The following is a 14719-nucleotide window of genomic DNA, read 5'->3' as shown; positions in this document are numbered from 1 at the left end:
AGCCCCAGACCTATTCCGTTGCCTCTCTTCTGTTCCAGGAAGATGATTTTGATGGCCAAGGCAAAATTCGGGAGGAATCACTAAGTTTGGTGTCATCCCTAAGCCACATGCATCATAAGGGCAAATATTGCCAGAAACACCAGAGCCATCCACATATCTGATGAAAGGGTTCTGTTTGTTAAATCCCAGACATCCTGAGTGATTAGGTCAGTGGGCCCACACAGGGGGTCTGGGGAGAATACTGGAATCAGAAGAAAAGACTGGAAGGGAGAGAGAAGTTGGTCCTGTGGAGAGAGTTGAGGACTTACGTGCAGAGGTGGGGGAAGGACCCATGCAACGAGGAGGAGAACTGAACCCTACCTTTTTCTCTGTTGGCTACTCAGCGGGTAGCAGGTCGATAACCTGGTGCATGGCTCTTGGGGCCCAGTGAAGTCCTGGTCATCTCCTTTCAAGGTCATCTTTCCTTCTCATGCCCCAGTTTGAGAAATTCCATTCTCCTACTTTGCACACCCAAGACTTCCCAGACCTAACACTTGGCACGGCACCTTTCTGGGTCCAAAATGGTTCATCCACCTCTTACTAATCTGGGAAGCTGTCCCCGTCCCTCCCCCACCCCCACTTCACCTCATCTCTGGGACAGGGAGCTCACCTTGCTGGCAACCCCAGCGAATCGTGCTGGAAGGGACGGATGTCACCTTCACAGCGGCATTGCCCAGGTATGCTATGCACCTCACCTTTGCATCAGCAGTACACCCAGGTGTGGTCCTGGTCATAGTTGTAAGAGGTTGCACACCACGTAAGGTTGTGCTTTGATCCTTTGCTGGTACAGTTAAAATAATTCTTGTTTTTGTAGTTGAATGGGAAGTGGCAGGGAAAGCCAGGAACCAGTGAAGAAATTCCTAGGGAGTAGAAGGGGATAGGAAAGTGGTTACCCCTGTGCCTTGATGCTGGGATGAAGGCTTAGACTTCAGAGCCCCCTCTAAAATCAAAACTGGGTCGGGGCACCTGGGTGGCTCAGTCGGTTAAGTGTCTGACTTTGGCTCAGGTCATGATCTCACAGTTCGTGGGTTCGAGCCCCGTGTCGGGCTCTGAGCTGAGAGTGTGGAGCCTGGAGCCTGCTTCAGATTCTGTGTCTCCCTCTCTTTCTGCCCCTCCCCTGCTTGCTCGCGGGTGAGTGCACGCTCTCTCTCTTTCTCTCAAAAATAAATAAACATTAAAAATTGTTTAAATAAAAACTGGGTCCACATGGCCCATGGGTCTGCTCAGAGACTCCCATTAGAGGAAGGAAATACTGACTTAATCCTAAATGCCAGAGGGGTTTTCTTCCCTGGGAAGCTATTGGAGTTTAGCTCTGTGGGGTGTGGAAATGGGGCACAAGGGCAGCGTGGGGCACAAGGGGTCCTGGCAGTGGGAGAGAGGAGGACAGCGTCATGTCAGCAGGGGAGCCAGGGAAGCAAGTGGGAAGCGCGGAGAGGACATCTTGCAGGGAGTCGTCTTCATTCACAGATCCTGAATGTGCGAATTCTCCACTCGCTGAAGTGGATTTGGAACCCAAATCAATATGGGCCGGGCTTGTGCGGCGCAGCTCTGGAGCAAAACGCGCCTAGTGCTGAAGAGCTGTCCAGGGTCCTGAAGTCCAGGCCGCCTGGGATGTCCTTTATGGGGACCCATCAGGTTACATTTACAGAGAAATGTTCTATTTTTCTTCCTCGTGGGCTTCTTCCCTTATCACCCACCAAATGTACACTTGTTTTCCTTTGTTAAAAAAATTATCCAAAACACACAATTGGGGTCAAAAGATCCTGAACTTATGTCCTCCTAAAGCACTGTCTAAACAGTCCCTAAGGGCCATCTGGTTCTCTAGCTCAGTGTCAGCAAACTTTTTCTAGAAAGGGCCAGATGGTAGTTATTTTTAGCTTCGTGCCTCATACAGCCTCAGTCTTTATATGTGGGCCCTGGGATTTGAATTTCGTATAATTTTTGCCCGTCACAAAATAGGATCCTTCTTCGGACTTTTTTCAACTGTGTAGAAAGTTGGGTTGGGGGCCAAGAGAAACATTGGCCCAGACTTAGCCCATAGGCAGGAGAGAGTTTGCAGGCCCCTGCTCTAGGGAAATAGAACTTTATCTGACTTACTACCTGCTATTGATTGGAGGCCCCAACTCTGTAACTTGTAAAAGATTGATACATTGTGAATGATTTTTGTTTGGTAAAGATGCTGATAATTTCTGTCTGGTAGACAACCCCAAAGGTTTGATTGCCCTTTGTGTTATTTTATTTTTATTTATGTATTTAATACGTATGTATGTATGTATGTATGTATTTAAGTAGGCTCCATATCCAATGTGGGGCTCAAACTCATGACCCTGAGACCAAGAGTTGGATTCTCCACCAACTGAGCCAGCCAGGCATCCCTTGATTGCCCTTTAGGTGTTACCAGATTGGGTGGCTAACTTAACAATCTTGCTTCAGCTCAACATTCTTTTCACCGACTTTATGTAGTTCTTAAAACGTCCCTCGAATTGGCTTCACTATCCTTGTTATTTCCTTATTAGCAATTTTTTTTTTTTAAATCTTAGCGTGGATTTACTCTATGTTTGTGCAAGCAAGTACTTAGGTGTTTCACATTTTGAAAACCTTATATTGACCCCTTTCTCGTGGATCTTAAGCGGCCCGCATCTTGCCCATCACGCTATCGTATTTTTCGTGCTATTTGCTCATCAGATATCCACGAGGGTGGGACTCCGTCTTACTCATCACCACATGCCCACCGCCCAGCACAGTGGCTGGCACGCAGTAGGGCTGGAGTCAGTGTTTGCTGGGTAATTGAGTGAAGGAGTCTGCCTATGTCCACCCAGCCCCCTTCCCCGTATTACTAGTGTCGGCACAGAGGCTCCACTTCCCGTCCTCATCCATGTTCTCCGTGGTCGGGCACCACAGTCTGTTGCTTTCACTCTCAATGCATTCAAAGATCATGCTATTTCTGTAGACGGAGGGGAAGACACAGGGCTTGCTGAAAGAATTTCCCCCATACTCTGAAAATAATGATGGAAAGGTCACAGGGACAAGAAGAGATAACAAAAAGAGCTTCCATGTATCATGCATCAAGTAGGCGCCATGCTTTATCTCAGGAAAGGCAACACGGCATTGAACATGCTCCAGTTCAGTTCCTGGTGATGTTATTATTTCCATCCACTTTGCGTGTAAGTGAGAACCCAAGCCATCAACAACCACACCATTTACAACAGAGTTGCTCTGCAGGCTTCATCAACGGAGTTATCGTGAGATCTAAGGTTAACGTTGGTTTAGGGTTAAGGATACAAGTGATGGATGGCTACGACAAAGATAAAATTCAAGGTTTTATATGGCATTATGGTTTTTTGAGTGCTAAGGGATAAACATAAATAAGGCTTTAGCAGGAATAAGTGTGCTCATGGATAGGTGCCTCACGTGAATTTTCATCTCAATGGAGGCAACACTGTTTGGTGAGGGAGCAGGGGCATCAGAGCCATATGGACTTGCATTCAAATGCAACTCTGACATCACTTAGGAGTGTGACCTTGGACAGGATTTAATTTTACTGCGACCACTTATTGAATGTGGAAAAAATAGCATCTCATAGGGCTTCTATGGAAACATTCAGTGGGATGTGGTATATAGAGTCTAATACAGAGAGGGCTCCAGAATGAATGGAGGTCATTAAGAAGTTAAGAGTAGGGGCGCCTGGGTGGCTCAGTCGGTTAAGTATCCGACTTCGGCTCAGGTCATGATCTCACAGTTGGTGGGTTCAAGCCCCGCGTCAGGCTCTGTGCTGACAGCTCAGAGCCTGGAGCCTGCTTTGGATTCTGTGTCTCCCTCTCTCTCTGCACCTCCCCTACTCATGCCCTGTTTCTCTCTGTCTCAAAAATAAAATAAACATTAAAAATTAAAAAAAAAGTTAAGAGTAGGGATGCCTGGGTGGCTCACTCAGTTATGCATCTGACTTGATTTCAGCTCAGGTCATGATCTCACAATTCATGGAATCCAGCCCTGCATTGGGCTCTGCACTGATAGCATGGAGGCTGCTTGAGATACTCTCTCTCTCCTCTCTCTATGCCCCTCCCTCACTCATGCTCATTCTCTCTCTCTCAAAATAAATAAACATTTTTAAAAAGAATAAGTTAAGGGACACCTGAGTGGCTCAGTCAGTTAAGCGCCCGACTTTGGCTCAGGTCATGATCTCACAGTTCGTGAGTTCAAGCCCCACATCAGGCTCTGTGCTGACAGCTCAGAGCCTAGAGCCTGATTTGGATTCTGTGTCTCCCTCTCCCTCTGCCCCTCCCCTGCTCACACTCTGTTTCTCTCTCTCTGTGTCTCTCAAAAATAAACATTAAAAAAAAATTTTAAGAATAAGAGTAGGCATAGAATTAAGATGAAATCTGAAGCCACTTTGAAATGCAGGTAGGGTCCAGCTCTGGGTGAATCCACGTATTGCCAAGTCTAGCAATAGAAATAGTTGAAAACCAATGTCAGGACTGCAGCCCATGGTACTGGTTCTTAGGAAAACTAGATTTTCCATGCTGACATTAGGCACTCGGGGGAACATGGCCTTAGGACATTCCTGTCTCCTGTGGTTGTCCTAATGTATTCTCCAAGAACACACTTAGTTTCTAGAAGTATTGCTCTCAATGCTCTGCTCTCCCCCATGCCACCATCCCCTCAGAATGATCATTGCTCTCCCCCACCCGTCTCCCCACCAAAACCCCCATCCCTGCTCCAGTGCCTTACCATTTGTTTCACAGTATTTCCACTGCTGCTTCTCATCAAAGCTGGAGGTGACGGAACACCACAGCTTTCTGAAGAAGCCACCCTCCGTGATGCAGTTGTTATGGTACCTTCCTCGATAGATGAAGGGGAAGATGCATCGTGGGTAATCTGTATGGAAAGGAGTCTGTGAGTGGTTTGACTTTCTCTAGTCATTCACAGAACAGTCACTCAATCATCCATCCATGCATTCATCCATCGATCTATCCATCCATCCATCCGTCAGCCATCAAAATACAGGACAAGCATCAAGTTTTAAAGATATTTTATTCATTCACTTTATTAAGCATGTTGTAAAGAAAGCCTACTTGTGTACTTTCATGCTCAAAGCTTCCCCCAACAGGGCTCCCAACCTCAACAACGCCGCCCCCCAACCTGCTGAACAAACTTAATCTACTTCAGTGTCTTAAAAATGAATCTCTTAGAATCACCAACAGACCTGTAGGAATCAAGTCAAGACAAAGAATTTTGATGGTTTACGACCAACAGGTGAAGTCAAGATCTTGGCATACAAAAAAAAAAAAAAAAAAAAAAAAAGTTGCCATTACTGAAAAAAAGTCAAATATCAGTGAAGTAAAATATAGTAACATTACCATCCAGGTGCTAGTGCCTTATTGCAACTTTCATAGATTGAATTTCCCACCACAAATAGTACAACAAATATGGTTTTGGACATTATGTTTATAGTGGGTGGATTTACTCACACTCAGTGAGGGAATCAGGGTCATTTGGAGGTGATGGAGGGGTTGTCATAGATGAAGGGATGAGGGAAGCCTTCCTTGAGCAGGTGGCACTTGAGCAGAGGCTTGCACAATGTGGAGAAGCCAGCCATGCAAAAATTGGGGGAATTGAGGTCCAGATAGAGGGAATAAAAGTGGGAAGGGTTCAAGACAGGAAGGAGTTCAGAATATTCAAGAAGCATGACAGCCATTGTAGCTGGAGCTCATCAGGCAAGGAAGAGAGTGGAAGAAGGTGAGGACAGAGAAGGGCAAGGTCTTGTAGAGCTTTGCAGACCAAGGTGAGGTGTCTCCTTCTCCTTCTTCTTCTCCTTCTCCTCCTTCTCCTTTCCTCAAGTTGTAGTTCTTTTGGACGTTCCAGATATTAACCCCTTATCAGGTATATTATTTGCAAATATTTTCTTCCATTCCCTGCGTTGCCTTATCATTTTATTGATGGCTTCTTTTGCTACACAGAAGCTTCGTAGTTTGATGTAGTGCCACTTGTTTATTTTTGCTTTTGATTTTGGTGTCAAACCCAAACAACCATCACTAAGACTGATGTCTTCCAGCTTACCCCCATGTTTTCTTGTAGCAGTTCTGGGGTTTTGCATCTTATGATTCAAGTCTTTAATAATTTTGAGTTGACCCTTGTGTATGGCATAAGAGAGGGGTCCGGTTCCATTCTTTTGTATGCGGCTGTCCAGTTTTATCAACACCACTTATTGAAGAGATCATTCTTTCCCCTTTGCACATTCTTGGCTCCTTTGTCATAAATTAATTGACCATATATGCATGGGTTTATTTCTGGGCTCTCAATCTGCTCCATTAATCCATGTGTCTGTTTTTATGCCAATACCATACTGTTTTTATTACTATAACTTGTAATATAGTCTGAAGTGTGATGCTTCCTGCTTTGTTTTCCTTTCTCAGGATTGTGTTGGCTCTTCGGGCTCAGGATAGTCTTCTAAGTGTGCTGGTGAGCCATGCAGGGGCACAAGCAGGGGCAGGGGAGTAGCGTTCCATGATTTCACATTCCGAAAAGGTTACTTTGACTGATGTGTGGGGAATTGATTTGGAGGGAGGTGGGGGGGGATTTGAGGAGCCCAGTTAACAAATTTGGGGGGGGGGGGGAGAACTGATGGTGATTTGGAGAAGGATAGGAGCAGTGGAGGCAGCTCCTTCCCAGAAACTGAAGCTAGAATCGATTTTTGAAGGTAGAACCAACAGGCTAATTGGTGGATTACATGAGGGGTAGGAGGGAAAGAATTAGGGCTGTTCACAGGTGGCGAGAAACCCACCACTAGGGGTCCAAAGAGCAGTTCTTAGTTCAGAAGCCAGGGCTGAGGGAGGCGATGCCAATGGCAAACCATCTATACAGGAGCCCTCTGTGATTGGCTGAAAGAGGTTTAATCAGATGCAGGCTGTTAAATCTCTAGACCCTGATTGTGTCTGTATCCGCACTTTGGGCAGAGTTTTGTCTCCTCTTGTGTGTCTTAAGCATGTTTGGGGACCTCTTTTCTAGAAATTAAAAAAAAAGTTTGTTTCTAATTTTCGGGTTCAATTTCAACCAGTAGATCCTGATTTGCATCATTTAAACTAGAGCGATATTTTCAACTAGAGATGGTATTGCTTCCAAGCTTGGGTTTTTGTTTTTATTGTTGTTTTTTTTTGTTCCCCACCCCACCCCCAGTGTAATGGGGCTTCTTTGTAGTCATTTTGTAGTCATTTAATCAAAGAGATTCCTCTTGGAGGTATGAGCCTCTGGCCACCTTTTAATATCTTTTTAGGTTAGTTATGATCATGGTGCTTTTTATTATCAATTTATTTTGTTTTATTTCTGTCTTATATTGCAGCTAAGGGATTGTGTTGATTTATTCTGAAATTATGAATTTGGAATAGGTAACGTTATGTATACATTTTATTTCAGGATAGTAAAAGGGTTGTTATACTTATTATCAAAGGGAGCCTTTGATCTAACAGAGTCAAGAGCAGTGATACAAGTGAAAAGAAAATCCTAAATATTCAAAATCTGGCTGCTCGTAGGAACAATTAAAATGTCCAACAACAGGATATTGGTTAAAACAAACAAAATGCCTTTTGTCCTGTGCAGAAAAATTAGAAATCATCTAATTGTCAAAAATGTCTTGGGCTTTGAGAAGCAGCAAACAGAGTCTGTCAAATCCCTTCTCTGTTACACTTTGTTGTCTGTTTTTCCTTATTAATTTAGAAAATTAGGAAAGAGACAAAGAATACAGTGGTTCCCTGTGGCCCTGTAACCTCTCTTTCATTCAGAAAGCACCATTTTTAACACTATCATTGTCATATTGTTAGCCATTGTTAGCATCCCGTATGTGGCCTCCGCACTTTCTATGCACACACACAGATGTCGTAACTCGTCTTCAAAAATATGATCACATTCTACACATCCACACATTCTCTTTTATAATCCATCGTTTGAGGAGGTCGGCTGAGGGGACAGCATGGCATCACTCACCCTCCTCCATACAGTACTTCCACTGTCCATCGTAAACGGCTTTTGTCGAACACCAAGGGGACAGGCTGTTGGTTTTGATACAAGAGAAGTAAGTAGACCCCTTGTAGACGAAGGGAAACACACATGAGTCCTTCTGACCTGGAGGAGAGAGAGACAAATAGAAGGGTTTCATCACAAATGAATGAGCCAAGGGTGAGTCTTGCTTTGGTTTTCGTGGGTGGTTCTGAAGGTGACACATGCAGTGTTGGCATCCAACTTTCTTGTGACAAATAAGGGTGTGTCCAGTTTACGTGGAGACCAAGAGCACAGGGAAAGACTCTCATAAATCATAAAGGCAACTGGAATAAAGTTTTCCTCCAGACCATGAGAGCACCGTCAATGTCACACCAGACACTCTCGGGTCATGACATCGCAGTAGGTAATGGAGCGACACACGTCAAATAATGCTGCAACACAGACCAGAAAACAATTTCACATTTCAATGCTTTTTTCAATCCTTCTGATTACACAAAAGAGAAGACTTCAATTTAATGCGAGTATTTCTCTACCATGCCTCTAATTTTTAATAATCTCCCTTTTTAACAACAACAACAAAACAAAACAAAAAAAAAAAAAAAACAGGGCAGGACCCAGGCTTAAAGCCTTATTGTTGCACCCAATAGAATTTAGGAATAAGATTTCCTTTTCATAGCATTTACTTTTGTGTGCAATTTCTATTTATGGCAAGTTAGTAACGCTTACAGATTACAGAGCTAATGTTAACTATTCTTTAAAGATAAAGGTGTTAAAGTGAAGACAAGTGAGTACATTTCAAGAAGGTTGGGTAAATGATAGTGCTGGTGGCATGCAGATGTGGCAAATACTGAGGGGTACTTTTTGTATTCCTCTGTGTGAGGACAGGACTTTGTCTTTGACACAACGTATCCTCAGAACCTAGAATCGTGACTTGCTCATAGTAGATGCTTCAGAAAGAACTGACAGAATGGAATGAGCTCAGAAAATGTCACGTGAAAGAAAGCTAAACCCGTTTCTTTAACAAAGGACTCATCAGAAGGGTCAGCATGCAAATGAGTGTTGAATTAGCAGGAGGCGTATGGATTATATTGAATTGTCCTTTCCCCCCACTCCTCAATAGTGCTGGAGACTAATGGTCCCTGAAACACACCTTTTTTTTTAATGTTTATTTATTTTTGAGAGACAGAGAGAGACAGAGCACAAGTGGGGAAGGAGCGGAGAGAGAGGGAGACACAGAATCCAAAGCAGGCTCCAGGCTCTGAGCTGTCAGCACAGAGCCTGGTGCGGGGCTCGAACTCATGAACTGTGAGATCATGACCTGAGCCGAAGCCGGCGCTTAACCGACTGAGCCACCCAGGTACCCCTCCCTGAAACACATCTTAAGAAATGTTATTCTACAGGTGCTTGGGTGGCTCAGTTGGTTAAGCATCAGACTTTGGCTCAGATCATGATCTCTTGGTTCGTGAGTTCGAGCCCCGAATCAGGCTCCTTACTGACAGTGTGGAGCCTGCTTGAGAGTCTCTCTCTCTCTCTTTCTCTCTCTGCCCCTCCCCCCCCCTCAAAATAAATAAACTTTAAAAAAAAAAAAAAGGAAAAGTGGGGCGCCTGGGTGGCTCAGTTTGTTAAGTGTCCGATTTAGGCTCAGGTCATGATCTCGCAGTTTGTGAGTTTGAGCCCCGCGTCGGGCTCTATGCTGACGGCTGGGAGCCTGGATCCTGCTTCAGATTCTGTGTCTCCCTCTCTCTCTGCCCCTCCTCTGTCTGAAAAATAAATAAAACATTTTAAAGAAAGGGAAAGAAATGCTATTCTAGCCCACATTGTGGAGGAGAAAGTGAATACCCATGTAAGATAAGGAATCATTTCAACTTAATACCTTTTTTCCCCCTTTTTTGAGAACTGGGATGAGAACCAGCATTTTTTTTTATCTACTGGTCCAGGATCACAGCTTTTCTCCCTGCCTTCATCATGTCATTCCCTCCTTCCTTTTCTCCCTCCCTCAAAGACATAATTATGGATACTATGACTAAGATATTCTGATAGGTTATGGATGTGCGTGCATACACGTGTGTGCATGTGTGTGTGTGCTCATGTTCCAAAGATGGTGAGGCAAAGCTTCCATGGACTCACCAAACCTATCTTCTTTTTTCTTTCTGGACTCCTAGCGAGAACCCATTTTTCGGCTGAACAGTTAGGTGGGGCCATGTGACTCAGTTGCAACTCATGGAATGTGGGTAGAAATGAACCCATTTTCCGGCCTAATAGGTGGGGCCACGTGACTCAGTTGCAACTCATGCAACGTGGGTAGAAATGATCTTCTCCAGATCCTCGCTCAGAAAAGTCCCTGGTGAACCCTATGCTCCCTACTTCCTCTTCCAGCTGGACATAGAGCAGTGGTTCTCAGTGGAGGAGACATTAGACAATGTTTGGAGACATTTCGGGTTGTTACAACTGGGAGAAGGGCGACCTGGAAGCTGCACCACTGGTTCCTACTGGGTGGAGGCTGGAGATGTTGCTAAACACCTTACCATGCACATGTCCCAGAACCGAGTCATCTGGTCCCAAATGTCAACAGTGCCCAGGTTGAGAAAGTCTGAGAAAGAGGACCCTGCAAAGTACGCTGAGGCCCTGTGGGATGGTGGAGCCCCAGTACAGAAGGGGTCTGTGTCTCTGAATCACAACACAAGTGGCTTCCCATGAAACATCCACACTGAAGTTCTAGATGACATGAACCCTACTGAGTTCAGCCACTGACATTTAGGGATAGTCAGTCTATTACTAATACGGATGAACCAGACATCATCTCTGTCTTCAACCTGGAACCTCCATCTCTTGCTCTGGATCAGATTCTTATCCTGTATAATCTGACCTGGGCCATCACAGGGGTGAGGCTGGGAGACAGCAGAAAAGGCAGACTGCCATCTTTGAGCTTCGCCAATGGGCTGAGGCAAGTGGAGGTCCTTAAGTCACATTGCGTTGTCCACCCCTGGCTCTCAGAACTGTGTGGTCTTGGTTGAAGACCAAGTTGAAAGCAGTTAATATCTGGAAAGTGTTTAGAAGTGGACCCGGAACATGGCTGCTCCTCGGCCAACGTTAACTGTCATCATCGCCATCACCATCACCATCGTCATCAATAATGCTCAGTCATGGGCACCACCAGTATGTGTGATGCTGGTGGCGAGGGGAGGGCAGACAGATGCCCCTGTACACAGGATTAAGATTATCCTTGGGACTTATTAGTACAAACCAACACATAATAGATACTATTAGCCATCTGCAAAGTAATCCAGCAGATGGTCTCATCTTCTTAACTGGGTTAAAATCCTCCATAATCCGGGCCCTGCTGACCTCTCTGTTCTCACTGCCTGATTAACATTTCCTCGACCTTCCTCCACGTTCTTTCTCGTCTTCGGCATTTGGCTCATGCCCTTCATCCTGCTCTTTTCTTTACTCCCTGCTTCTCATCCATACGACTTGGTTCAGCCTGGATTAATACTCTTCCACATTCTTATAATACTCTGAGATGATCTCTATAAATGTACTTACCGAATACTTAAGAATATAATTATCTGCTTATGTGTCTATCACTCCCACTTGCTGTGAGCTCTCCCGAGAGCAGGGCATGAGTTTTATTTGTTGCTATGTTTCTGGCCCATAGCACAGTGCCTGGCACTCGGGAACCACTCGGCAAATGTGTGTTGAATAAATTAGTCCGTAACTATGTGCAGAGGAGACTTAGGGATACCAAGTCTCACCACGGGAATATGGATGTGGTCTCAGGAAGGTATGACCAGAAAGAGACACTAACTGGAAAAGCTGGCATTGTTCCTTGTCTGAATAAAATGTGGCTTCTTAGCCTTTTCAGGACTTGTCAGTTCTTTTGAGAACCCAGATCTTCTCTCTAGGAAAATGTCCATACATCCCTGTGGCAGAGACTGCTGTGTGTTCAAAACCAGCTTCATCTTCCTCTCAAAGGTACTGCCAAAAACTACATTTCCCAGACTCCCTTGCAGCTAAGCACCCTGTGAGTTCTGGCCAATGGAAGTGGGAGAAAGTGACGGGTATCACTTCCTGCCCCCTCCCCCCCCAAAAAAAACCTTGTCCTTCAAGATCATAAGACTCTTGATCCTCGTCTACCAGCTCCATGCAAAGAATCCACAGAGGACCCTGGAACCCTAGGGGATGGTGGAGCCCCACGGTGGAAGGTGCATGGATCCCTGCTAACCAGATGCTCCCCCATTGGACTTTGTAGGAACAAGCAATAAATTTTTTGTGTTAAGCTGCTAACAGTTTGGAGCTTCTCTGTTACAATAGCTATCCTCACTACCCTGATAAATACACACCCTTTGACATACGGAGCCAGGGTTTCATGAACTCTAGTGCTAGCCCAGTGACCTCAGCTTAGGAATTTCTGGAATAGAGAATGTGGTCATTCAAAAAGGACTTCATGGAATTAAAGGGCATGAAAACAAGTGTTTCTTGAGCCTTATTGAAGGGAGAGGGCTCATCAGGCAGAAAAGGATTTTAATTGTGGAGAATGTTTCGCCATAGCTTAAGTGAACTATGACACAGAGTGTCTCTTTGTTCTCCTTCCATGTTTACCATACCATCTTGAGGTGGTTAATTTAGATTCCTAGATATATTGAGAAGTAGGCTCACATCCACTAGAATGGCTACTTTTTTTTTAAAGATTTTATTTTTAAGGAGCACCTGGGTCACTCAGTCGGGCAAGCGTCTGACTTGGGCTCAGGTCATGATCTCACGGTCCGTGGGTTCGAGCCCCGCGTCGGGCTCTGGGCTGACAGCTCGGAGCCTGGAGCCTGCTTCGGATTCTGTGTCTCCCTCTCTCTCTGCCCCTCCCCAGCTCATGCTCTGTCTCTCTCTGTCTCAAAAAAAAATATTTAAAAAAAATTTTAAAGATTTTATTTTTAAGTAATCTCTACACCCAATGTGGAGCTCGAACTCACAAGCTCGAGATCAAGAGTCACACGCTGTACCGACTGAGCCGACCAGGAGCCCCTACTTTTTTTCTTTTAAACATAAAACAACAAGTATTGACAAGGATGTGGAGACATTGGAACCCTTGTGCACTGTAGATGGGAATACAAAATGGTGCAGCTGCTTTGGAAAATAGTATGGCAGTTCCTCAAAATAAATAAATAAATAAAATAAAATAAAATAAAATAAAATAAAATAAACGTAGAATTGCCATGTGACCCAACAATTCCACTCCTTGTTATATCCCGCGAAGTATTTGTAATACCCAATGTTTACAGCAGCATTGTTCACAGCCAAGAGGTAGAAACAATCCACGTCCATCCATGGATGAATGGATAAATGAAACGTGGTATGTCCATAGTATGTATCACACACACAGTGGAATATTTATTCGGCCTTAGAAGGAAAGGAAATTCTGACACAGGCCATACAATGGATGGATGAATCTTGAGGACGTTATGCTCAGGGACATAAAAGTCACAAAAGGACAAGTATTGTTTGATTCCACTTTCGTGGGGTATGTAGAACAGTCAGATTCATGGTGTCAGAAAGCAGGTTGGTGGTTTCCAGGGGCTGGGGGCGGGGGAAACGTGCATTGTTTGAGTACAGGTGATGTATCATGGCTATTGGTTGTACAACGCTGTGGGTGTACTTCTACTGAACTGTGCACTTCAAAACGGTTAAGAGGGGAAATTTTATGTTCTGTGCATTTTACCTCAATTTAAGAAAAAGAGTGGAAAGGGAGGGTCCAAGTTGCAGTCTGAGGACTCAGTCCACTGGAATTATGGAGCCCCTCCCCCTTTCAATTAACGTATTCGCATTTCCCTACCACGCGTGCTGAGCATCTCACATGGTGCTTGTGTCCTGGGCACAGCAGTCCCCGGCTTATCCACGGTCTCTCTTTCCATGGTTTCAGTTATCCGCGCTCAAGGTAGTCCAGAAGCAGATGACTCTCTATCTCCTCCCTACCTGAATCCAGGAATCTTTACTTTGGCCCGGTTTCCAAATCCTCCCCAACATTGCCCAGTACCCTCACCTCCACTTGTCTCCCAGATGTAGAGGAAGGTCATCCATCCCAGCAGGTAACCGGACCATCGATTCATTGCAACTGGCCTCTTCTTTCTGGACTGAAGGAAAACAAAAATTTTGTTCTCGCGGGGCCCCTTCCTCTTCCACTAACTGCCAGGTTTGGTGTCATGCCCTTTTACTTTCTATCCCCAGAGGGCAGTGAAGAGTAACTCCCTCTTACAGGAAAGAAAGATGTGCTGTTCTCCAGAAAAAACAACAACCCAGGGCTGGAACTGGTGACCTGGTTTTGTCTTGAGGTTCCGCTTCTATCACTGCTTCTACTGCTGGCTACGAATTTTTTTTAATATATTTTTTAAGTTTTTATTTATTTTTTGAGACAGAGAGAGACAGAACATGAGCAGGGGAGGGGCAGAGAGAGAGAGAGGGAGGCACAGAATCGGAAGCAGGCTCCAGGCTCTGAGCTGTCAGCACAGAGCCTGACGCGGGGCTTGAACTCACAGACTGTGAGATCATGACCTGAGCTGAAGTCGGATGCTGAACCGACTGAGCCACCCAGGTGCCCCTGGCTACAAATTATTAAGTGCTTACTATATGCCACTTCTAACAACCTAAGGAGCAGGGGTGATTATTTTTGCTTTACAGTAGAGTGAAAACACAGTTTGGG

At 44.9% G+C, this 14719-nt stretch overlaps 1 protein-coding gene across 1 annotated transcript; it reads right to left on the bottom strand.

The window, feature by feature from the left end:
• Positions 1–488: 488 nt before the first annotated feature.
• On the bottom strand, positions 489–14147 carry ELSPBP1 (epididymal sperm binding protein 1). The gene is given in 7 exon segments (XM_040457556.1): positions 489–899; positions 2877–3035; positions 4768–4914; positions 8017–8154; positions 12372–12405; positions 12408–12439; positions 14063–14147. Coding segments are annotated over 7 exon segments (735 nt in total). The 5' UTR covers positions 14130–14147; the 3' UTR covers positions 489–741.
• Positions 14148–14719: the final 572 nt, after the last annotated feature.

This window comes from Herpailurus yagouaroundi, unplaced genomic scaffold (genome assembly GCF_014898765.1).
Source record: "Herpailurus yagouaroundi ecotype Mexico unplaced genomic scaffold, PumYag 220, whole genome shotgun sequence".
NCBI classification, from domain to species: Eukaryota; Metazoa; Chordata; class Mammalia; order Carnivora; family Felidae; genus Herpailurus; species Herpailurus yagouaroundi.
Note: the sequence above shows the minus strand (reverse complement) of the source record. Positions and strands in the feature narration are given on the sequence as shown.